At 43.5% G+C, this 26407-nt stretch overlaps 1 protein-coding gene across 1 annotated transcript in view; it reads right to left on the bottom strand.

Annotated features, from left to right (window-relative positions):
- DUSP16 (dual specificity phosphatase 16) overlaps positions 1 to 26407 on the bottom strand; it is a 90116-nt gene that overhangs the window by 47133 nt on the left and 16576 nt on the right. Inside the window, exons 3-4 of the mRNA XM_068970133.1 lie at positions 2353 to 2943; positions 1088 to 1226 (exon numbers count right to left, since the gene is read on the bottom strand). Coding sequence (XP_068826234.1) covers positions 1088 to 1226; positions 2353 to 2580 — 367 coding nt within the window. The 5' untranslated portion in view covers positions 2581 to 2943. The remainder of the gene's footprint in view (positions 1 to 1087; positions 1227 to 2352; positions 2944 to 26407) is intronic.

The raw sequence follows: 26407 nt of genomic DNA, 5'->3' as shown, positions 1-26407 counted from the left end.
TTAAGAACAGCAGCAAAAGCTGGTGAGAGAGAACTGGAGACGCGGAAATCTTATTTAAGCCTTCAGAGAGTTTAAAAGTGATAACGCACCAGTAACTGATGATTCCTCTGACAACTGAAATACCTGTACCTCTAACATATAATTGCCAACATCATCAAGGTCAACGGAACCTCCTTGCAACAAAAGACAAAAGGTGTGAAAAGTGATGGTTTCTGTCAATATTTTGTTTTCCTTGGGTCAGATTTTTGAAGGTACGCTTGCCGATCACTGTGGTAGAACCCAATGTACACATAGTGGCTTTGTGGCAGAGGTTACCACGCATTGTCAAACTGTATTCCCCGCTCTGGGAGACCATGTGAGTGGAAGGGCTTTAGGACCATCTGCCAAACAGGGGAAGCCAAGGATGAACAGTCGGCTTTGGAATTCAATGAGACAGAACTCCCACACCACCCTCCTTGAGGGCAAGATATAAAACAGCCTTTACCATGTACTTTATAAAGTCATCTGGTTGCTTAGCATTTGCAAGTTGAGACTTAGTTGTGAAAACAAACCACACAAAAATACGTAAATTAGTTTGAAAATACTCCTCCTAATTATTAGAAGAAATATTCTACGCACATTCTCTTCCTATCTTGTTGTACAACATGTCCAGGACAGGCGATCTTATCACCCAGAGTCCAGTTTAACCAAGGTTCACATTGAGCACTGGTCAGGTTCTTGCCTTGGGGTGGGAGCTGAGATGCAGATTACGCTGTGTTCACAGACTGCAGGTGAAAGAAAAAGTCCCAGATAGAAGCAGCTGGCTTTGAGCCATCTGTACGGGCACACAGATCTGCGTGGCCTTCTGGCTAATAAACAGCGAATGAAGAGGCATTTGAGTGAAATCAAAAATGCACTGGCCAATGGGGAAGGACAACCATATTCAAGTTAGGTAGAACAGTCTCATCAGTCAAAAGCTACAAAAAAAATCATTTAATGTGATGACCTCAAAGCTTCATCCATCAGTGCTTTGAGCTCGCTGTGGAATCCTGCCCGCTTACAGGATTCGTGAGATCCTGAGTCCTCTCGCTCCTGCCCCAAGCCTTACCTGCGAGCAGGTGCACAGAGCTGAAGCTCTTCTCCAGTTTACCCAGGAGTACAGTGAGAAAACAGTCTGAAGCCAGAGAGGCCACGTCCTGGGAGCTCTGATCGTACACGACAACCTTCTGACTGCAGTCAAGGTCGACCTACAACGTAAACGTGAGGCTGTGAGGAAGGAGGGTGAGGAACAGTCTCCAAATTGCTGCCCCTGGGGCAAGTGAACTGCTTCCTGTCTTCATTCATAACCTGAATATCAGAGGGAGGGGACATAGGTATACTTATAGCTGATTCATGTTGGTGTACGGCAGAAACAGCACGTTGTAAGGCAATTATCCTCCAATTTAAAAAAGTTTTTTAAATATATTTTAAAATATTTGAATAAAAATGAGACCTGGTCAATGTACTGGATAAACCAGGCATACAAATGGTTTAAATGCTTGTGAAAATCAACTTTTATAAGGCAAACTTGATGATGTTTCTGTGTAACTGTGCTCACAACTCCTTAGTTTTAAATCCATAACACTATAAAAAGGGTATGAAAAGCATGTACAACACAACAGTATGCGACATAAACATAATGATTCTTGAGCTGAAGAAACACTTAGTGATTTCTACAGAGTAACATACCAGTTGTTTAGTAAAACTAAAGCATGAATTCATTTTTATTCCTGAACAAAAGAAATTGCCTTACCTATCACAGCGTGAAATTCTGGTATCCTAAGAAAAACTTGCCTTGAAGATCCTTAACTTCTGATCATTACCTTCCCACAAATGAGAAGTACTTCTAAAATAATTAGTTTCTACTTCTTTTCCCAGGGCACTTGAAAACAATGACTCCCTTTCATATGTTTGTAAACAACAAAAAACAATGTGCTGTGCATGCTCAATTGCTCAGGTATTAATTGTTAATAACACATATGTAATATTATATTTATATGTAATTACTAATTGAGTATTAATAAAATATTGTATTAAATATAACTTATTTGTGACTGAATTAATAAAACAATTGTTTTAACATTAATAGGAAAACACAGCACGTGATCAAATTAAAACAGGTTACACCTTTCTGTACAGTTCAGGAAAATTCTGAGCAGGGACACTATTTAGAATTAGTGAATTATTTCGAGATATCATAAGGTACCAAAGTTCAAAAAAAAGCAACCAAAACTTCCCCAAATTATGTTCTCCCCTTAAAAAGGGGGCTAAATAGATCCCCATTCACTATGTTCATTTATTTTCAAAAGGAAAAGAAAAAAAGCAAGCATGTACCTTATGTTTGGCCGAGTGCTGGATGAGCTCCGTAATTAACACTTTGTCCTGTTGCAACCTTCGCTTCATAAGCTTGGAGCAGTTGATATTAATGGCCTCCAAAATGTGGGACGTATTGTATTCCACGAATGGCCGGCTATCAATTAGCAGCACTTTTTCCGTTCCACTTTCCAGCAGAGCCACCAGCCTCTCAGTAACAATTTGAGTTCCAATCATCTCATGGGCCATGACAACAATAAGTCCTCTTTTCCCACCTCTTCCTTTAATTTGCCACGATGATGTAATGGTGGTGTGCTCAAAGGCTCAGCCACTCCATTGTACTGAAGTGTGTGAGGTCAGGCTGGTGGTGACTGGATAGAGCAGAGTTAAACCCATTTTCGGTGAGAGCCCTCCAAGTGAATGTCTCTTTCTCTTTCCCGTTGATGTGTTCTCGCAAAGGCCTCCGTCCACAAAGCAGCCCCTCACATTTGATTCATAAAGAGATGACTGGAATAACCATTCCAACAAAAGATGCTTTGGGGCGGCCAGTGCATTACATCATTCTTTACCTCTGTTCCCTCGCTCCAACAGCTTGCCACGGGGCTGAAAAGCCTACACCGAGAGAGAATGACAGACGGAAAACAAAACACGGGGGTCAGAGAGAGAAAGAGCAGCGGATTAGAGGGACTGTATGATTCATAATATTTACTCCATTAATCTAATTCCATACTTGACGCACTGTTTCATGTGAACAAACAAACAAAGGACAAGTAGGTATGGCTTCAGAAAACATACTTACGATAATTCACTTTCACCTCAAAATATAAAAACTCAGAGATGACAAAAGAAGACACAGTCATGAACTGTGACCACCTGGGGGCCCAGAACTGATGGACTTATGGTACGAAATTAAAAAGAGCTATAAAAAGCCACTTCGGGTATCTTTATTCCAGATGGGTTTCCTTCATTTATTTGCTTATTTCTTGAAAAGAGCACAAAGAAGAGCAGCCAGGGATCAGGTTAGCGATCCCATGTTATCAGGACAAAAAGGCTCTTCTGATAATGGGGGTGTGTGTGCTGTGAAGATTCCTTAAAACTGCCCTCTGGGAGAAGAGGCAGTAACCCGGGAGGTTCTGTAAATTTTGGCCACCTATTAAGGCAGATGGGGGACAGAATGACCGATATGTTTGTCACACCAAGTGCTGAACTTGTTGCCGGGGTCTGTGATGTTCTCGCTTCTCTCCCGGCAGACCCACAGCTAAGACGCTGGCCTGGTGCCCTCCCAGCACCTCACAGTTCTCCTTTTCTTGTACCTTGTTTTTACGAATCTCATGGACTCCCAGCCTCAGGAAACCTCACAGCTTCACTGTGGACTCTAAACCTAACAACCCAGGCAGACAGAGTTCTGAACAGTGGCCCTGACACTTCCTATCCTTTTGTTGTTCAGTCACTCAGTCGTGTCCAGCTCTTTGTGAACCCGTGGACTGCAGCACGCCAGGCTTCCCTGTCCCTGACTGTCTCTGCTGCTGCTGCTAAGTCACTTCAGTCGTGTCCGACTCTGCAACCCCACAGATGGCAGCACACCAGGCTCCCCCATCCCTGGGGTTCTCCAGGCAAGAACACTGGAGTGGGTCGCCATTTCCTTCTCCGATGCATGAAAGTGAAAAGTGAAAGTGAAGTCGCTCAGTCGTGTCCGACTCCTAGCGACCCCATGGACTGCAGCCCACCAGGCTCCTCCATCCATGGGACTCTCCAGGCAAGAATACTGGAGAGGGTTGCCATTGCCTTCTCCTGACTGCCTCCCTACTCTTCCTAAATTCCTAAGACAGACCTTCTCCTACTAACACTAATTGGAGTTTTGTGCCCACCGCTTAGACCTCACCCTGACCTTCACTATCCTCATGTTCCTATCTCCCCAGTCCATCTCTGCTTATAGGAAATGCTCTGCTACGTTAAACGAGACATCCACTGTTGGCATTCAACTTCTAGAGGATAAACTATCTGACAGCAGGTGTTTGTATTATATTTCTCACCTCCACAGTGCTGTGCACATAAGATATTCAATTAACACTGTTAAAAGTAAGTAAAATTCTGTTCCAAAAATGACTTAAGATACTGAATAATTCATATTTGATTAACTGATAGTAGAACCCCTCGGGGCTTCCCAGGTGGGGCTTGTGGTAAAGAATCCACCTGCCCATGCCGGAGACTTAACAGACATGGGTTCAATCCCTGGGTCGTGAAGATCCCCTGGAAGAGGAAATGGTAACCCACCCCAGTGTTCTTGCCTGCAGAATCCCATGGACAAGGAGCCTGGCAGGCTACAGTCCATGTGGTTGCAGAGAGTAGGACATGACGAAGGGTCCTGAGAGCACTGAGAACCTCTCAATCATCACTGAGTCCTGTTTCCCAATCTCAGACTTACAAATTATTAGGCTGGCCAGAGGATCATTTGGGTTTTTCCATAAGATCTCAAAAAGATCGACAAACTTTTTAGCCAACCCAATAGGAACTGAAGCCTGGAGAAGCAGGAAGAGGTGGGATGGACAGAGGAGAGGTCTTGCCCTTAACTTCGGACAAATCATATTAACCTCTCAACCACATTCTCCTCATATACAAAATACAGATATATAACATTGGCTCTGTCACCCCACAGAGTTTGTTTTGAGGATGAAATTATCTCAGTAATCTCAAGTGATTAAGTCAGAAAGCAACCCGTCACCACAGAGAGGAAGGAAGGAGAGTGCTGCAAAGATGCCAATGGTGAACACAGGTGCCTTGCAGCTGGAATGTGAAAGACATCCCTCAGCAGATAAAGACAGAGAAACTCCATGCTCCTCTCGTCCAGCTTCAGCCAGGCTGTGCCCCTTCTCACAAGAGCCAGACACACATGGAGTCAGAAGGCACCTGAGGAACCACCTCGTCCACCCTCACATCTTACAAATCACCTCCATGTAATACATGGTTTCTCCGTTTCTCTTCTTCATTACAGGAATGCATTGCTTTTAGTACAGCCTAAATGGCAGTCAAGCACAAAAGTCATCTCTACTACAAGCGAAGAAATCAGAGCAGAGCATTTGTCCTCACTGACCAACCAACTTCTGTTTGCAAAGCACCTACCCAGGGAGTTTCTGAATCGCGTCCTGCCTGGCCGGGGACACAGTTCACAGCCATGGCAGGACCTCTGCTCAGACGGCCTGACTCCTGCCCCACCCAGGGCTCCTACTCCCGGGTTACCCCATTTTCCTAAGAATCCGCTCCTGCAGCGAAGCTGCACTGAGACGGAGTGACGCGCCTGGTCCACGCGGGAGCCCGGGCAGTACAGGAGGTGGAAACCCGAGAAAGTGAGCAGACGGACAATGGTCCGAGCCTCAGAGCCGGACTGGCTCCTCTCAATGGTGCAAGTCACTCGGGACAAAGCAGTATCTGGGTTAGCAGATCCAGGCACAAAGGAGAGAGAAGATGGCAAAAATGTGAAAACAGAGTTAGAAAGCTCTTGTGTTTGTTTCCCTTCAGCCAAAAGCCCAAATCACTGAAGCTGAAGGCAGCTTGCGGCCAACTGGTCCACCAGGAAGAAAACAGTCACTCCAGACACAATGACCACAGTCTGCAGTCCAAGACAGAAAAAGACCCTTTTCCTTACCAGGAAGAGGTCTGAGCAAAGTAGCCCTGACATGAGGACGTAACGGAAACAAAGAATGAAGGTGAACTGAGGATAAGTTACACCTTTCACGTCGTACTGCAGCCAATTAGAGCTCTCTGACGGCACCTTTATGGGCACGTCTGATTTTCTGTGATCCCAGGTGACTAAGAAGAGGCTGAGGCTGCCAAGGGGGTGTGGAGGGAGGGGTAACAGTAGCCTTGAACCTCATTTACTTGTAGCTACAGAATTCTGGGGAAGTCTTTACCCTGTGCTACAACTCTAAGTTCAAAATTTTCATGAGGGGTGGGATGGGGTGGGAGATGGGAGGGACATTCAGGAGGGAGGGGACATATGTATACCTACGGCTAATTCATGTTGATGTATGGCAGAAACCAACAATACTGCGTTTGCTGCTCTTTCTGAAAAATGTCAACACTCTGAGATCAGGAACACATTTGTAACTGGTTTGGTCTCAAAATCTTTGGCGTCAATTAGGACTTAAAAGGGCTTCCCTGATAGCTCAGCAGGTAAAGAATCTGCCTGCAATAAAGGAGACACTGGAGACACTAGTTCGATCCCTGGGTCAGGAAGATCCCCTGAAGAAGGAAATGGCAACCCACTCCAGTATTCTTGCCTGGGAAACTGCATGGACAGAGGAGCCTGGCAGGCTTCAGTCCAAAGGGTCGCAAAGAGTTGGCCACGACTGAGCAACTGAGCACTAAGCGACTAAGGATTTAAAAGATACACACGGGACTTCCCTGGTGGTCCGGTGGCTAAGACTCTGTGCTCCCAATGCAGGGGGCTCATTTCATCCCTGGTCAGGGAACTGGATCCCACATACCACAGCTAAAAGATCCCACACGAAGGTCAAAGATCCCGCGTGCCCAACTAAGAGCAGATGCAGCCAAATAATAAAAGAAAAATACATCATTAAGAAGGAAAACCTCTTTAAAAAATGAATAAAAGATGATAACAGTATTTGATTGTTGCAACACCAAAAAGCTCATCTTATCCTAAATCTCTTCAAGACGTCAACAGGAATAAAAATTTTCAGATGGAACACAGCAGCCCAAGTGTATTTAGCAAACCCCAGACTGAGTCTTGCTCGGTGGACTTGTGCTCAAGTTCAGATTCTAAGAGAAATTATGGAAAGGATAAAATCAGGTGAGAAGTTTACTGTTATTAAACTACAAACTGCTCTTAATTTTTTTTCCTCCAACAAAACTAAAGAAATAGGCAACAAGATACACCAAATAGACTTTCAGCAGCGATTTACAAACAGAATTTTTTAAGAATTTCACCTTCCTCTTTTTTAAAAAAAATTTATTTATTTATTTATTTCGCTGCACTGGGTCTTCGTTGTGGCATGTGGGTTCTTGCAGCACGTGGGATCTAGTTCCCTAAGCAGGGATTGAACCTGGGCCCCCTGTGTTGGAAGCTAGGAGTCTTAGCCAACAAACTGCCAGGAAAGTCCTCACATAGACCTTTCTTTTAAATTTATTTATTTTTAATTGGAGGATAATTGCTTTACAATATTGTTGGTTTCTGCCACAAAACAACATTAATTAGCCATAGGTATACATATGTCCCATCCCTCTTAAGCCTCCTTCCCACCTCCCATGCCATCCCACCCCTCATTAAAAAAAAAAAAAAAGTCAAAAAACTCAAAAGGGGAAAAAACAGCCCATGATGTCTGGAAGCAAGACCGTCCTGGACTCCAGCCATCTTAGCTCTATATTGGTTAAAGCTACTCTGCCTCATGTGCTGTGGGTTAACCCTGATAGAAATTCTGAGGTCTAGTAATTAGTAAATTATATTCAACAGAGAAACAAAAATAAACCAAAAAACTGTGCTCAGCAAAACCAAGAAGGCAGTATGAGCTTAACGTGTCTTTCAGTCACCTATTCCTGCCTTGACTGTATTTTCTTACCCCAAAGCAGAGGTCGCAACCTGACTAGCGGTGGCTGTAACGGGTTAAAGGTCGCCTGAATCACTGTCTAGACAGAACTAGTCATGGAGACCACACTTGTCAGCACTGTAAAATCCAACCACCTTGCAGCAACTCCCAGCACAGAAGGAAGAACCCATGCTTGGAGAGGCTCAAGCTGTTTATACGCATCTCAAGGATGTTTACAGGCATCACCGACTCAATGGACATGAGTTTGAGCAAACCTTGGGAGACAGGGGAGGACAGAGACGCCTGGTGGGCTGCAGTCCATGAGGTCGCAGAAAGTTGGACATGACTGAGCGACTGAACAACAAGGATCCACAGATAAAGGCTGGAAGAGTAGCCATCCTGCCAAGACTAAATCCAAGGCCTCTGCTTCAGATGCGGGCCCCCACAGGCAGAGTCCAGATCTGTGACAAGCCTTCACCCAGGTCCTACTGATGAAGACCACTGTACTCCTGGCACTGGCTCAATGGAAGCCTCCTGTTCACGGTCACCTGTTCCACTAGCTTCCCGCCTCCCTGACCACCTGAGCTCCCCTCCTCTCTCCTGCGGCCACACTAGGTATCCGTTCCAGACACACTCCTGCCACAGGGCTCCCGCATTCACCTTCTGCATTTAATGCTTCCTCCCAGGGCCCTGCCTGAAAACGAGGACTGTCCCCCACTGGAAGTGATGGTCCTGAGGGAGTGAGAATGAAGGATGCTTGGATACACTGGCTGAGCAAGAGAAATGTGGCCTGAGGCTGCTTTATTGTTTATTTATTTTTGGCTGTGCTGGGTCTTCATTGCTGCTCTCGGGCTTCTCTCTAGTTGCGGTGAGTGGGGGACTTCTCTCTAGTTGCGGTGAGTTTCAGGACTCAGCAGTTGCAGCTCCTGGGCTCTAGAACACAGGCTCAATAGTTGTGGCACATGGGCTTAGCTGCCCTGAGGTGTATGGGATCCTCCTGGACCAGGGATAGAACCCATGTCCTTTGCATTAGCAGGCAGATTCTTTACCACTGAGCCACCAGGGAAGCCCCCAGAGGTTGATTTAATCTGAGAGCTAAGGAGAACTCGTTTTGGAAGGATATTTGCAATAAAGGTGGGCTGCAGCCAGGAAAGGAGACTCAGAACATAAGATGGGGAGTAATTCGTACATCTCGGTTTTCCTGAGCATCTGTCCAGCCCACTGCAACTCATTCAGTCAATTCACAAATGGTTACTGGGTACCTAATAGGTGCCAGGCTTGGTGTGGAAATGCAGCAAAAATGAATGAAGCAAAAACTCTTATCCTCCTGGAGCTTCTAATTTAATTATGAGAAATGCATAATAAACAACAACAAAACATCATATGAAAGATGGTGATCAATGCTATGGAGAAAAAATTAAGTAGGGAAGGAAGCGGGTGCGGTTAAAGTTTAAACAGAGTAGTCAGAGAAGGCCTTGCTCTGATGGTTGAGTAAAGACCATGAGGGAGTGAGTGACGGCTACATGGATGCCTGGGAGACTAGTTCTCTATGTTAGGGCTTGAGGCCAATGCATGTATGTTGACCAGAGTAATGCTGAATGGGGTAAACGCCAGGAAAAGATGTGGCAGGTGTTCAGTCTTTCTTCAGAACTATGTTATATCTTTTAGAAATGAAGCACTTTTAGCCACTTGAACTTCTAACTTAAGCATTAAAAAAAGATATATATATATATATATACACACACACAAGAAGATATATATACATACACGGATATATAAGACCCATATATATATATAAAAGACACATGTATATAAGATATATATATACATAAAGTTTATATACAAGAAGTTTAGTATAGTTCCTTCTTTAAAACTACAAAGGAAGAAGCTGTGGTTCCTATACTAGTGCATTATCTGGCAAAGAAATGAAAAGAAACACTGTAATAAGAAAGATCATGGCATCCAGTCCCATCACCTCATGGCAAACAGATGGGGAAACAATGGAAACAGTGACAGACTTTCTTTTCTTGGGCTCCAAAATCACTGCAGATGGTGACTGCAGCCATGAAATTAAAAGATGCTTGCTCCTTGGAAGAAAAGTTATGACCAACTTAGACAGCATATTAAAAAGCAGAGACATTACTTTGCCGTAGGTCCATCTAGTCAAAGCTATGGTTTTTCTAGTAGTCATGTATGGATGTGAGAGTTGGACTATAAAGAAAGCTGAGTGCCAAAGAATTGATGCTTTTGAACTGTGGTGTTGGAGAAGACTCTTGAGAGTCCCTTGGACTGCAAGGAGATCCAACCAGTCCATCCTAAAGGAGATCAGTCCTGGGTGTTCAATGGAAGGACTGATGCTGAAGCTGAAACTCCAATACTTTGGCCATGCAATGTGAAGAACTGACTCATTGGAAAAGACTCTGATGCTGGGAAAGATTGAAGGCGGGAGGAGAAGGGGAGGACAGAGGATGAGATGGTTGGCTGGCACCACCGACTCTATGAACATGAGTTTGAGCAAGCTCCGGGAGTTGGTGATGGACAGGGAAGCCTGGCATACTGCAGTCCATGGGGTCACAAAGAGTCGGACACAACTGAGGGACTAAACTAAACAAGAAAGATTACTCTTAATGCTGCTGCTGCTGCTGCTAAGTCGCTTCAGTCGTGTCCAACTCTGTGCCACCCCATAGATGGCAGCCCAACAGGCTCCCCTGTCCCTGGGATTCTCTAGGCAAGAACACTGGAGTGGGTTGCCATTTTCTTCTCCGATGCATGAAAGTGAAAAGTGAAAGTGAAGTCGCTCAGTGGTGTCCAACTCCTAGCGACTCCATGGACTGCAGCCCATCAGCCTCCTCCGTCCATGGGATTTTCCAGGCAAGAGTACTGGGGTGGGGTGCCATGGCCTTCTCCGACTCTTAATGCTAATTTAATACAATTCTCCAGCTCCAAAGATATGTAGTATTTAGTAAAAGAATCTTGGCTTTATAGCACAGAATGTAGTAAAAACATCAAAGACACGTTAAACAAGATGCGTGTTTGAATACAGCTATACAACAAGGACTTCCCTGGTGGCTCAGACAGTAAAGCGTCTGCCTACAGTGCAGGGAGACCCAGGTTCAATCCCTGGGTCAGGAAGATCCTCTGGAGAAGGAAATGGCAACCCACTCCAGCACTCTTGCCTGGAAAATCCCATGGATGGAGGAGTGTGGTCGGCTACAGTCCATGGGGTCGCAAAGAGTCGGACACGACTGAACAACTTCACATACAACAAGGAAATCATTTAAAGGAGCTTCACATTAAAATAAAGAAAAATGTTTTCAAGGAGCTCTCCTTGTCAGAGGTGTATCAAATATGCACACAAGGCCTTTGTAAGCCAGACTTCTGTAGGCACGGGGTTGGTCATACTAATACAAACTTATCATCTTTATTCGTGCACCAGTTAGCTCACCCTCCCCTTAACAACAAAATTCCACTACATAAAAGGTGTGTTTTCCTGACAAAAAGCCCTCGTCGCTCAGTCGGTAAAGAATCTATCTGTGAAGCAGGAGACCCATGTTCAATTCCTGGACTGGGATGATGCCTGGGGAAGGAAACGGCAACCCACTGCAGTATTCTTGCCTGGGGAATAACATGGACAGAGGAGCCTAGTGGGCTACAGTCCATAGCGTCACAAGAGTCGGGCATGGCTTAGTGACTAAACTACCACCATTATGATCAAAGTAAACAACCAACAATGAGAGAAGATCATGATACGGAAAGAGAGTAAAATCAAAGTACAGAACAGTAGATAAAGCAGAACCTCAAACACCCATATATATGCAGGGTGCATATATCCATAACATGCAAACACATATATTAAAAACATCATAATAGTTTTGCTTGGGTGAAGTAAATGTAATATGTATTACATTCTTTTCTTTCCCATTTTTTCTTTCTGGAAAATGCATGAGAAAAAATTAGAAAAAAGGCATGACATCCATGCAGACCTGGGTCCTCAGTGGCTCTAGTCCTCCTTAACAGCGCTGTCAAGAAAACCGGCGGTCTGGGAGAAACAGAAGATGAATAAACGATACAGGAAAACTGAGGTTTACCCTCAAGGTAAAAAGCTGAAACTCTACTTCACAAAAGGACTTACAAAGGATTATTTAATAATGGTGGGGGGTGAATAAAATTAAATTTTAAATCACACACTTGTGACTATAAAACTGGACTTTTAAAAGAGGTCAGCTGATATATTTAAAATGGATGACGAACAAGGTCCTGCTGTAGAGCACAGAACTCTGCTCAACATTATGAGGCAGCGTGGATGGGAGGGAAGTCTCGGGGAGAATGGATACACAAATATGTATGGCTGTGCTTTTGAACTGTGGTGATGAAGAAGACTCTTGAGAGTCCCCTGGACGGCAAAGAAATCAAACCAGTCAATCCTTAAGGGAAATCAACCCTGCATATTCAATTAGAAGGACTGATGCTAAAGCGCCAATACTTTGGCCACCTGATGCAAAGAGCTGGCTCACTGGAAAAGACCCTGATGCTAGGAAAGACTGAGGGCAAGAGGAGAAGGGGGCAACAGAGGATGAGATGGTTGGATGGCATCACCAACTCAATGAACATGAATTTGAGCAAACCCTGAGAGACAGTGAAGGACAGAGGAGGCTGCCATGCTGCAATCCATGGGGTCACAAAGAGTCAGACATGACTTTACAACTGAACAAAAGCAACATATCTATGGCTGAATCCCTTTGCTGTCCACCCAAAACCATCACAACATTGTTGTAACATAATGCATAAATATTATTGGAGTATAATCAGCTATACTCCAATACAAAGAGTTTTTCAAAAGACCAACAATATTAAAAAAAAAAAAAAAAGTCAGCTGTGGTGTGACTCTTTCAATACAGAAGGTTTTTTCTGTATACAAAGGATTCATAGCTAGCTTTCTCTTTAAAATTAATATATTTCCTAACACTCTTAACCTGTATTTTAATTTATAAAGTTTCCAAAACAAATCTACCTAAAGCATCACAAATGAAACACAATGTGACTTTTACTCCTCTCGGTGGAAAAGCACAAATTCTTCTAAAAAGTCTCTGAGCGGCCCCATCACTGTCCTCAGCTCCAAAACAGACGTGCACAAGACTTGAACAGATTCCAGACGCGGCCTTCAAGCCTGGACCACACCTGCTTCTAAGGCCCCAAAGCTAAAAATAACCCTGGGGCCTCAAAAACGGGACACTGGCCAGGCCGGGGGGAGCTGCCGGCCCCCGGCTCAGCTCCACTGACAGTGAAAACCGGAGTTGCAAAGCTGGACAATCACAAGACCCTCCATCACAGGCTCCTGTCTGTCTCTCCATGCCAACCATCTCCATTCTAGGCCAGCTCAGTTTCTTTTCCCCTGGATGCCAAAACTAACCCTAGAAGCTCAGAAGCAAGTGGGCTTTAGGGTGCAGATATTTTTTTATTAAGAAAAAAAATAACCTGTGGACCAGAACTCAGGAGACGACTTTGTTCCTAATTTCAGCTCCTTTACATAGATGCAAAAATGTCATAACAAGAGATATATCCTCCAAAAAAAGAGAGGGAGAGAGATCTTCCAGCCTATTGTTTCCTCACCTGTGATCATGTAACACTGAAGGATTATTTCACTAAGAACATGATAAGATCGAGGATTCCCAAGTGGCTCAGTGAAAAAAATCCACCTGCCAAAGCAGGAGATATGGGTTCAATCCCTGGGTCAGGAAGATCCCCTGGAGAAGAGAATGGCAACCTGCTCCAGTATTCTTGCCTGGAAAATTCCATGGACATAGGAGCCTGGTGGGCTATAGTCCGTGGGGTGGCAAAGAGTCAGACTCGACTGAGCAACAGAATGATGAGGTCACCATCAGTGCATCTCAGGCCTTAAGTAAGCGGCCCTGACAAGGACACGGCATTAGGGTTGATGTGATCCCTAAGCAGTCGTTGAGGAGCTACTTTACGTCCCACAACACAGAAGTTAACAACGGGTAAGCCCTGGACAATGGCTCCACAAACAGCATGGTGAGCAGAGAATTTCCTCTGTGGTGGGGGATTTCCAAGGTTGGTTCCGAGACAATGACTCCCGCTTCTCTGCCAGCCTCTGAGTTTGCAGGATTCCCCTCTGGGGCCGTTAGGCTACCAGGTAAGGAAGAATGAGAGAGAAGGAGGCCGGGGAAGGGGCACCAGCATCCCGCCAGGCTCCTGGGCTAATCTGAGTCATTGAATCTGTCTTCTTGCTTCCCCTCCTGAGGCCAGGGGAGCTGCAGTATCAGGAAGCTGCTTGTTCTCAGTTCCTTAGTCAAGTCCAACTCTTTGCGACCCCACGGACTGTAGCCTGCCAGACTCCTCTGTGCACTGGTTTTCCCAAGCAAGAATACTGGAGTGGGTTGTCATTTCCTCCTCTAGGGGATCTTCCCGACCCAGGGATTGAGCTCGTGTCTCCTGCGCTGCAGGACAAAGCGGGTGACGGGACTAGGATCTGGGCTGAAGAATCACAGCCCAGAAGGAGACCGCAGAGCAGCGCAGATGCTCCCCAGACAGGAGTCAGACTGAGCCTATCCTCACCCCACAGTTCCTTTCTCCACTTCGTCCTTTCCTCCTTCTAGCTCTTCCCTATCATTTGACTCTTACATCGTCACCAACAGCATAGTCTGTGCCCTTATATGTTCTCAGGAGCCTTGACGTTTCCCTCTCTCCCTCTCTTCTTCACAGTCACCTTCCTTTCTCTCTTCCTGATTAAAACGAAGCCGCTTCCTTTCTAAAGTTTACCCATTATCATTAATTCATTTTCTTTTTTGGGGAGCATCTGCCAAGGCCCTGTGTGTGTTGCTGTTATAATGAGTAAACCTAAGTGCTCAAGACTGCTTTGAGGTAGTCATCCGTGTACTCGGGTGTCTGGTCAACCTTTAAAATCTTTTGATTATTTACTACTGTAAAATAATTTTATTCTTGAGGAGAGAGGTAAAATATTTCCAGTGTGGTGTTTCATACGTGGTCATCCTGAGTAGAGATGATTACTCTGGGATCTTACATTTTCATTAGCCCTTAAATGCCCTGATGATTTAGACTGTTGCTGTTGTTCAGTTACTAAGTTGTGTCTGACTCTGCGACCCCATGAACTGTAGCCCACCAGGCTTCTCTGTCCATGGAATTCTCCAGGCAAGAATACTGGAGTGGGTTGCCATTTCCTTCTCCAGGGGATCTTCCTGACCCAGGGATCCTGAATTTTTACCACTGAGCCACCTGGGAATCCATTCTCTATATTACCTAAGTGAAAATTATTTTGTAGGCATCATTAACCAAAGTAATTAACAGAATCATGGGATATATCCAATAGCAACTTATTAGTATGAGAAAGTGAAAGAGATTTTCAAAATGTAATTACCTATCTCTATGACAACAGTGTTCCAAGGCAAACAGCATTCGAATGTATCGCAGACAAAGCAGCCTGAGCATATATGTTTTAGTACAGGGCTAAGCTCCTTTTCCAAGTGACCTGCAGCATCAAAGGCCACATGCTCAAAACTAAAGTTAAAAGCAAAATGATTACAAATATAGGAGACTTGCCACAAGTGATTTTAATTTAAAGCAGACTACAGGATTCTCCATTAAGTAGTTCAATGACTTAAGATATCCAATTTCATCATCTCCTCTACAATGCAGTTCATGGCATATATCCTAAGGATAATGTTCATAAAGCTCTACTGTTTTATCCCATTGTCCAGATTCCTAAATGAGTTTAAAGAAACCTATCACAATTTCTATCAACACCTGTAAGCATCACAGAGGACTAAGAACAGTGCAGTCAACGTTCACATTCAATGAGTTGTCAAGACCTACTGAGTGCCAAAGAATTGATGCTTTTGAACTGTGGTGTTGGAGAAGACTCTTGAGAGTTCCTTGGACTGCAAAGGAGATCCAACCAGTCCATCCTAAAGGAAATCAGTCCTGAATATTCATTGGAAGGACTGATGCTGAAGCTGAAACTCCAATACTTTGGCCACCTGATGTAAAGAACTGACTCATTGGAAAAGACCCTGATGCTGGAAAAGACTGAAGGCAGGAGGAGAAGGGGACGACAGAGGATAAGACGGTTGGATGGTATCACCGACTCGATAGACATGAGTTTGAACAAACTCTGGGAGTTGGTGATGGACAGGGAAGCCTGGTGTACTGCAGCCCATGGGGTCACAAAGAGTTGGACAAGAATGAGTGAACTGAATTGATTTTCAGTCTCTCTCACCTGGATGGTGGAGAGGGCAATGGCAACCCACTCTAATACTCTTGCCTGGAGAATCCCATGGACGGAGGAGCCTGGTAGGCTGCAGTCCATGGGGTCTCGAAGAGTCGGACATGACTGAGCAACTTCACTTTCATGCATTGGAGAAGGAAATGTCAACCCACTGCAACGTTCTTGCCTGGAGAATCCCAGGGACGGCGGAGCCTGGTGGGCTGCCGTCTATGGGGTTGCACAGAGTCGGACACGACTGAAGCAACTTAGCGGCAGCACCTGGACGGCATAAAGGTGTGAAAGCTGTGTTCGAAGTGTATATAATGGCAATAGTAGCAGCTGATAAAGGAGGAACAAGCAGTCGGCCAGACCATTCCACTCTCACAGATGAAGCAGGACCTCCATTTAATCTGATGTGGGACTTCCGGTAGGTTAATAATATCCCTTTTACAAGATGTGAAGTATGTTGCCCAAAGTCACACAATTCATCAATGGTAGAACAGAAACCTGAGTTTCTATGACAGAGCCTTCCACAACGCTACAAAGCTTACCAAACATTTTGCAAATTTTAACGGGCTCCTGAAAGGCACAGAAAGCAACAGACTTCAGAGGCTTCTCTGGTGGCCCAGTGGTTAAGATTCCACACTCCCAACGCAGGGGAACATGGGTTTGATCCCTGGGAGGGGAACTAAAATCCTGAATGCCTCATGGTCCAACCAAAAGAAAGCAGAAAGGGAACAAGAGATTTCAAAAGATGAACAACACACCCCGTTTAAACGCTTGACGTGTGTGGCTGTGAAGAGAAGTGGTCTCACCACAGGGACAGCCTGTCATACAAACAGCCGTGTACAGAGTGGAGAATAAGACAGTGCGGCAACAAGGCCTCACAGACCACTAGGGAAGAAAGAGGAACCCTGGAAGCGGAAGTCTGTCTGCGTCATGGAGTCACTGTGAGAAAGCAGTATGCAGAAGAACCATATTTGTACACTGGAACATTCACTAAAAAGCTAACAACTTAAAACAGGATCGATGAGAGCAGTATTTTGGTTAATACAGTAGTTCTGAACCTTGGCTGCACATGAAGTCGTGTGTGTGTGTGTGTGTGTGTGTGTGTGTGCTCAGTCGTGTATGACTCTTTGCAACCCCATGGACTGCAGCCTACCAGGCTTCTCTGTCCATGGGATTCTCCAGGCAGGAATACTGGAGTGGGTTGCTACTTCCTTCTCCAAGCCACCTGGGCAACTCTTAATTATCCCGAAGTACCTCAGACCAATAAATCAGAACCTCTAGGAAGAAGGGCGTAGGCATCAGTATTTTCTACACAAACACTTAAAGGTGAATTCTTGACCTCCTCCTAGGGGTCACAAAAGACAGACCATTTGGAAGGCAGAGTCTAAAAGAGAACGAAGGAGAAACATGGTGATGTGCACAGTTCTGTCATTCATCTGACCTACTTCTTGAGGTATGTGTTTTATAACATCTGCTGGAGGCATGATGTTCTGGATATATTATCAGTAATAGATCAAGCTGTCAGTGCCACAGAGTCTTGAATTCCAGTAATAATAAAGGAGCACACGTCACTATGACTCCCAACAGAAGGCCCTGAGGATGTGCTGAGACACAGAATCCCACTGTGGCTTAACCAAACAGCTTATGGCTGAAGCAACTCAGTTTCCAATCTTTTCCCCTGTTTTTTCAGATGTAGATATATCCAAAAAAGGTTTTTAAAGTTTGGGAGGAGACAAGGTAAATTCAGTGTTCACCTGTAAATGAGTAAGTGCAGGTTAAACATCTCCGCCCAGGAATTTCCCATTACTAAGGGCAAGTCACCACTACAAGTGGAGACAGTCTTTTGTAACTCTTCCCTCCAGTCCAATCCTGCAAAACTTCATTAAATAAGCTGATGATGGACACCAAGAATTGGGCCTCCAGCCAAACCATCCATATTACAGTAAATAAAGGATATCCCCACCCATCTCAAGGTTTGCCAGCAGTTTCTTTAAAAAAAAGTGGCATTCAACCAAGAGTCCAGCGTTTTTATTCATGATATAGCTGATTAACAAACAATAGAAGAAACTAGATGAGGAAGTGCTTAGGACTGTCTCCTTTTATAGCGGGTCTCCCCAGGGCTCATTCACAGAACAAGTTTTTGAACACCCAGTCTGTGTGAGCCTCTTTGCTCAGGTACCTTGGGAGGACACAATTAAATGCAATGCCACAGAAAGAAAATTTGTACACGGGTATTAATAACTGCCAGGCTCAGCAGGATGGGGGTGCTCTAAGAGGAGGAGATGGCAGGACTTGCAGGGATGACGTCTGGGGGTCAGCGAGGAGGCAGCAATGGATCCCACCAGCACATATTTACTCTGGACGCTCCCCTACCCCAGTTTTGATGATGCTACACAAGCTGTATTCATGAACAACCTGTGGCCCCGGGAAGTCTCAGGGGAGCAGGGACGTCACTAGCCAGAAGACCCTTCTACGAATTCTGGAGGCAACCTCTTTTCAGCTGGTCCCTGAGACTGGCTGCTTCCTGCTAGGAAATATAAACAAACTCATCTTCAGCAGGCAGACAGGCTGCTGGTTCTCACTGTGGTATTGACCTAGCAGAGGGGAAGCGGGGAGGGAAGAGGTGGTTCATCTTCCTTCAGACCCCAGGTGCGAACAGTCCCCTTTCCCAACACAAATACAAACATAGAGAAGAATGAATGGGAAAGTACCCGCTTTACAACTCTGATGGTTATCTGACAAGATAACACTGACCTGACTTCTGTCCAGCAGCATTCTGTCCATCCACAAAGTGTAAGCAGGAAGAATAAAAAAGAGGAATTTATTAAAATTAGTCCATTTTACTGGAAGGTCCAGCAAGGTAGATGAAAGGCCATAAGCACTCAGGAGCTGGGCAATCTAAATAGTCACAGACAAGAGAAGTTAGCTGTCTAGGCCTACGGTCCTCAGGCTTTTCAGTCTATAGGCCACTTGAAAAAACAAAACTGCCCAGTCCACATCCCCCTAGCAATTGTTTCTCTGACTAAAGGCATCCCTCAGTAAACACAGGGAGTGGTTCCAGGAGTCCCCGTGGATACCAAAATCCTAGGATGCTCAAGTCCCTTAAATGAAATGATGTTGTACAACAGATACAGTCAGCCCTCCTTATCGGTGGGTTTTGGATGCGGAAACTACTCATAATCCATCTCAAACTCTAGAGGAAACAATGGCCAAGAAAGATCTAGAGAGTCTACGGTGACATATGAAGCCTAGGTCAGAATTTAGATATGAGAGTACACGCAATCCTGTACAAGAATGTTCACGGCAGCGTTGTTTATAATGGCCCCACAGTGCTTCAGCTGACGAATGTGTGTGTGTATTAGTCACTCCATCACGTCTAACTCTCTGCGACCCCATGGACTAGAATGGATATGCAAAATATAGTCTATATGTCTATATCCATACAGTGGAATATGACTCGGTCATTGAAAGGAATGGATTTGATATCAACTGCAACATGGATCGGAGAAGGCGATGGCACCCTACTTTCAGTACTCTTGCCTGGAAAATCCCATGGACGGAGGAGCCTGGTAGGCTGCAGTCCATGGGGTCACGAAGAGTCGGACACGACTGAGCAGCTTCACTTTCACTTTTCACTTTCATGCACTGGAGAAGGAAAATGGCAACCTACTCCAGTGTTCTTGCCTGGAGAATCCCAGGGATGGGGGAGCCTGACTGCCGTCTCTGGGGTCGCACAGAGTCGGACACGACTGAAGCGACTTAGCAGCAGCAGCAGCAGCAACATGGATACACTTGGAAAACATTAAGCTAAGAGAAGGGAATCAGGCACAAAAGGTGGGGAGGAGGGTGATGGCGAGTGACTGCTAATATGGGAAGGGATTATTTGAGGATGATAAAAACGTTCTACGGTTAGATAGTGGTGACAGTCACACAGTTCTGTCACTATACTAAAACACTGATTTGTATACTTTAAAAGTATAAATTTTATAGTTGTGAGATTTATCTCAAGTTTTTGGAAACAAAAATTTTATGGCATGTGAATTATATCCCAATAAAGTTATTTTTTAAAAAAGACAAAGAAAGGCCAAAGGACTATACCAAATAAAAGGAAACGAAAAAGATAAGTGACAAGTAAACACAGCATCTGATGCTCCACTGCGTCCTGTACTCGAGGGAGACCACGCTATGGAAATCTTGCCGGACTGATGGACACAATAGGGACAGAAACGGACTGGACAGAGGCATGAAGTCCACACTCGTTCACTGGGCTTGACGAGGGAGATCACGCTATGGAAATCTTGCTGGATTGGACACAACAGGGACAGAAACGGACTGAACAGAGGCATGAAGTCCACGCTCGTTCACTGGGCTTGACAGCTCTACTGGGGGTAAAAGAATGTTCTTGTTCTTTGGAGACCCAGGGACGTGCTTGGGGACAGAGGGCCAAGATGTGTGCAAGTTATCTGCAAATGGAAAAATGTATCACATATGTATGTAAAGAGAGACAGCAAGTGATAAAGCAGAGAGAGCAAACTGTTACCTTTTAAGTGTAAAATTATTTCCAAACAAAAAGTTTAAAATAATTTAGGCAGCACTAGTGGTGAAAAACCCACCTGCCAATGCAGGAGACATAAGAGACTTGGGTTCAATCCCTGGATTGGGAAGATCCCCTAGAGGAGGACATGGCAGCCCACTCCAGTATTCTTGCCTGGAGAATCCAAGGACAGAGGAGCCTGGCGGTCTGCAGTCCACAGGGTTGCAAAGAGTCAGACATGACTGAAGCAACTGAGCATGCACACGTACATACTGTAAGATCCAAAACTTCTACTTTCAATAAATTATCCTATATAAATATACTTGCTCAAGTACATTTTATGTGAAATATTGTTCATTGAAACATGTTTGTGATTATAAAAAGTCAGAAACAACCTCAATGTCAATGAGTGATAGATAGGCTAAACATATTATATTTCACAGGGCTCTAAAAAAGAAAAATGTCTATCTATAGGTACTGATATAGAATAGTTTCCAACAGTGTATTCTTTTCTGAAGAGAAAAAAACCCAGGGATACAGGAAGAATGGATTTATCCCTAGCAACAAAAGCAACAACAACAAAAAACTCAAGAAGCCTAGGAATGTCTTGATTTAGTTAGGAAAGAATTTAAGCCTGTTCTCTGTATTTATTTATGGAGCTCTCTCTATTTATTTGTATCTGTAGATACACATAATTTTCTATCTTACAACACTGATAATATGAACTTTACCAATGCAAAAAAAAACCTAATATAATCTTGGATGCCATTCACTCCTATGGTTAACTCAAAATATTTCTTTTCATAAACTTTTTAAGTTCAAATATAACATATTTCTATAAAGCATAAAAGTCATGAATGTACAAAGAACTTTAATATACTCATGGAACTACCATCCTGATCACGCAGAAAACTCTAGACGTTTGGCCTCATATCCCATCCGATCAACTAATCTCCCATCCTAAAGGTAACCACTATCCTGACCCCTATCAATACAGTAGTTTCGCTTGTTTTTGAACTCTTTTGTGTCTGAACTCTTTTCTTCAACATTGTATTTGAGCCCTTGGTGTTGTCAATAGCAACAGCTTTTCCTATTTCATGTTATTTCATTGAATACACAACAATGTATTTCTCCATTCTTATACTGATGGGCTATTTGGGTCATCTCCAGTTTGGAGTAATTATGAATTATGCTATGAACATCCTTGCTTTTGGTGAACATAAGCACATGTTTGTTGGGTATACAACTAGGACTGAATTTGTTGGGTCAGAGGCACAGTGCAAATTTCAGCTGTAACACAGTACCACCAATTTTCAAAACAGTTGTACTAATTCATGATTCCCACCATCAGTGTTTGAGAGTTCTTGCTCCATATCCTTGCTGACACTTGATATTTTCAAGCTTTTTGTTGCTATATTTGTTTTTTTTCTTTAATTGAAGGATAATTGCTTTACAATACTGTGTTGGTTATTTGTTTTTAAATTTTAGCTATTTTGTTCACTGTGTAGTGGTAACTATAGTTTTATTCAGCATTCTTTGGTGACTATTATGTTGAGCACCTTGAGAACCTTTTTATTTGACCTCCTGTATTTAGATCTACAATTCAGTTGGAGTTTTTCTGTGAGTCTGATATGAGACAGGGGTTAAAATCAGTTGTTTTTAATGTGGATAAACAGTTTAGGATCATTTGTTGAAAAGATTTTTCTTTCCAGATTCCTGTATAACGTCATCTTAATCATAAATTGTGTCTGTGTGCATGTATATGTATACACACATACACACACACATTACTTACAAGAGCTTCCCTGGTGGCTCAGACGGTAAAGAATCTGCCTGCAATGCAAGAGATCCAGAGTTCAATCCCTGGGTTGGGAAGATCCCCTGGAGGAGGAGAAGGCAACCCACTCCAGTATCCTTGCCTAGAGAATTCCATGGATAGAGGAGCCTGGTAGGCTAACAGTTCATTGGGTTGCAAAGAGTTGGACACAACTGAGCAAACATCACTTTCAGTTTCACAAATGCACACACATATTTTATATACATGTGTAAAAAAAAAAAAAAAAAAAGACGTGGATCTGCTTCTGGCTTCTGTTCTATTCCACTGACCCATTTGTTTATTCTACACTGCATAGTAAAGTGAGGTCGCCCAGTCGTGTCTGACTCTTTGCGACCCCATGCACTGTAGCTACTACTGCACTCCTCCGTCCATGGGATTTTCCAGGTAAGAGTACTGGAGTGGGTTGCCATTTCCACCTCCAGAGGATCTTCCTGACCCAGGGATCGAACCCAGGTCTTCCACACTGTAGGCAGACGCTTTACCGTCTGAGCCACTATCCAACAGTATAGATTCAGCAGTTTTGTTTATCATCAGTGTTATTACTTTGACTATTCCTGCCATCTGTGTTTCCATATAAATTTTAGAATCATCTTATATAATCATTTTACACATCTTTCATTAGATTTAGTGCTAGGTTTTGATATTTTTTTGCTCTTACTATACATGTCATCTTTCTTAAAATTTCATTTTCTGGTTACTACTGTTACACAGAAATACAGATTTCATAGATTTGACCTAGTATCTAAACTTACTTTTTAAAAAACATTACTTTTAATTTATAAAAAGCAAAATTCATGTTTTTTTGGTATATAGTTCTTATGAGTTTTTAACCAGATGTATAATGTAACCCTCACCACAACCAAGACACAACGCTTCCATTTGCCCAGAAAATATCCTCATGCCACTCCTTTGTAATCAGCACCTTCTCCCCAACCCTAAACCCTGGCCACAACTGACTTGTTCTCCAATGCCTATAGCTTTCCTTTCTAGAATATGACTTAAATTGAATCACATAGCTTATTACCTTTTGACAGTGGCTTCTCTTACTCAACATGCTGCCTTTAAAATTCATGCCTGTTGTTACATTCACCAATAGTTTGTTAGCAGGAATGTACCACCAAGTATATATTCATTCACTAGTTGTAGGATATTTGGGTTCTTTCTAGAAAGTTTGGGGTGATTATTTCTAAAGCTGCATAAACATTTGCGTACAGGTTTTTGTGTGAACCCAAGTTTTCATTTTTCTTAAGTAAATACCTAGGAGAAGGACTGATGAGTCACGTGGTAAGTGTGTGCTTATCTTTATGAGAAACTGCTCAACTGCTTTTTGCAATAGCGGACCATTTGTGGTGGTGGTGGTTTAGTCACTAAGTCCTGTCCGACTCTTATGACCCCACAGCCCACCAGGCTCCTCTGTCCATGGGATGTTCCAGGCAAAAATTCTGATTTGGGTAGCTATTTCCTTTCCCTCGGCAATTTTCCCCACCCAGGGAATGAACCCGGAACTCCCGCATTTCAGGCAGATTCTTTACCCTACTGAGCCACCGGAGAAGCCTACCATTTTGTACCCCCACCAGCAACACAGGGAAGTTCCATTCACTCTGTATCCTCATCAGAATTTGGCTCATGTTTAGGAAGTCCCTATTCTTGTTTGTTAAGAGTTCTTTTATGATGAAATAGGTTTTAACAAATAGTTTCTCTGAATCGACTGACATAGTCATGATTTTTCTACCTTTTTATAGTTAATGAGATGAATTATATTAACTGATTTAAAGCTATCAAAACATTTTTATACATATATTCCCTATTCAATTAGAAAAGTTTACTTAATGATCAAATCGTTATTCTAATAATAGATTAGACATTACATGGATGAATGAAGTCTGATGATAGTCTAAATGCTACCATCTAGCCAAAACTGTATGATCCCTTCAGTCACACTTCCTAATAATGCCTTTCCCCACCAAATACAAAGCAGATCAGAGAAATGGGAGACCAAATCACAGTCCTAGAGCCACATGCATCGCTCTGATGTTTAGTATATGGATTCTGAAACATCTAGAAGGAAAAAGAACTTCCATTACAAAAGATATTGACGTGAACTGAGTGCATAGCACAGGGAACTCAATGCTCTGTGGTGACCTAAAAGGGAAGGAAATCCAAAAAAGAGTGGATATATGTACACCTGTGGCTGACTCACTTCAGTGCACGGCAGAAACTAACAACACTGTAAAGCAACTACGCTCTAAATAAAAAAAAAATAAACAGATTTACCATCAAACGCTTTTTTAAATAAATGATACTGATGTGGCAGTAACAGTAACATTTTATATTTTAAGAAACCGGAAACCAAAGTATATAGAAATGTTACATTTCCCATGCAACAGAAATAAATGGATGAATAATGAAAACATGTGATGCTACTATTTGGAGGGAAAGCCTTACACCCTTTTGAAAATGATGATGTTAATGGATTCTAGACTACTAATTAAAACCAACGTTAGTTTTGTCTTTTCACTTTACCTATTTTCTGGTGGTTATGTTTTTTCATAATTCAATGACATGATCAGAGGGATGGTGATGACAAGCCCCTCAGGGCCTGGATAAACTTTTGCTATGAAATCATCATAATGTTACAAAATGCATTTTCAACCCTTGAGCGGACTGTATAATCGGGATTAAGAGTAACACCAGCACACTTCCCTGGTGGTCCAGTGACTAAACTCTGTGTTCCCAGTGCAGAGAGTCTAGGTTTATCCCTGCTCAGGGAACTGGATCCCACATGTCTCAACTAAGAGCTTGAATGCTGTAACTAAAGATGCCACGTGCCACAAATAAGGGCTTCTCAGATGGCGCTGGTGCTAAAGAGCCCTGCCAATGCAGGAGACATAAGAGATATGAGTTCAATCCCTGAGCCGGGAAGATCCCCTGGAGGAGGGCATGGCAGCCCACTCCAGTATTCTTGCCTGGAGAATCCCATGGACAGAGGAGCCTGGTGGGCTATAGATAGGGTCGGGAAGAGTCAGATACAACTGAAGCAACTTAGCACACATGCCACAACTAAAACCTGATGCAGCCAAATAAATAAATAATAAACATTAAAAAAAGAAGAAGAATGACACTGGCTGGCTCTGAACATTTCTGTAGCTTCTCACAACATAGCTCTCTGAAGCTGCCTTGGTCCCTGTGTTACCTCCCCCACTCACACACCTATATTTAGTATTTTGGGCAAAAGAAGGGGCTGATAATGTTCCACCAAGACCTGACAACAAGCCAGAAGGCAAAGGAGATGCCACAGGTGTTCGAGGGCAAAGACACTGCTGGGCTAGATATCTTGGGTTCTACTCAAGCACTATCAGCACCTCACTCTTCCTGAGTCACCACACATGTTCCTCACCCATTCCTGTGTGGTTTACTGAACTCTGCCTGTTTACCTTATTACCTCATGGGATACTGTTGCCATTAAAGTCACAGTGTCTTGTGGCAATAACATAACTCCATATATTAATAACTAAGATCAGCTCCCTGAAGACTGGATATCTACCAGACAGTATCTATTAGATACAAAATCTTTTGTAAATACCATGCACTTGAAACCTAAAAGTAATCCTAAGCAAGTCATATCAGAGTCTATGGTAATCTTCAACATCAACCATCACAATCAACATTGCCGCTTTTTTTTTTTTTTAAACTATTACCAGAGTATCACTGTGAAAACCACAGACAAAGAATAAACAAATCAGTTGGGTAATATTTCTTTAAACCTAGCACTTAACACAGAAACATTGCCAGTTTTACCAAAATGAGAATTCACCAGATTTGGACTAGTTCTGCCTGCTCCATGGGTTCAAAACAACAACAAATACACTGTCCAATGAACTTTGGCTTCTATTTCCTCATGCCTGTGAGCAGGC

Source organism: Capricornis sumatraensis, chromosome 4 (assembly GCF_032405125.1).
Source record: "Capricornis sumatraensis isolate serow.1 chromosome 4, serow.2, whole genome shotgun sequence".
Lineage (NCBI taxonomy): Eukaryota > Metazoa > Chordata > Mammalia > Artiodactyla > Bovidae > Capricornis > Capricornis sumatraensis.
Note: the sequence above shows the minus strand (reverse complement) of the source record. Positions and strands in the feature narration are given on the sequence as shown.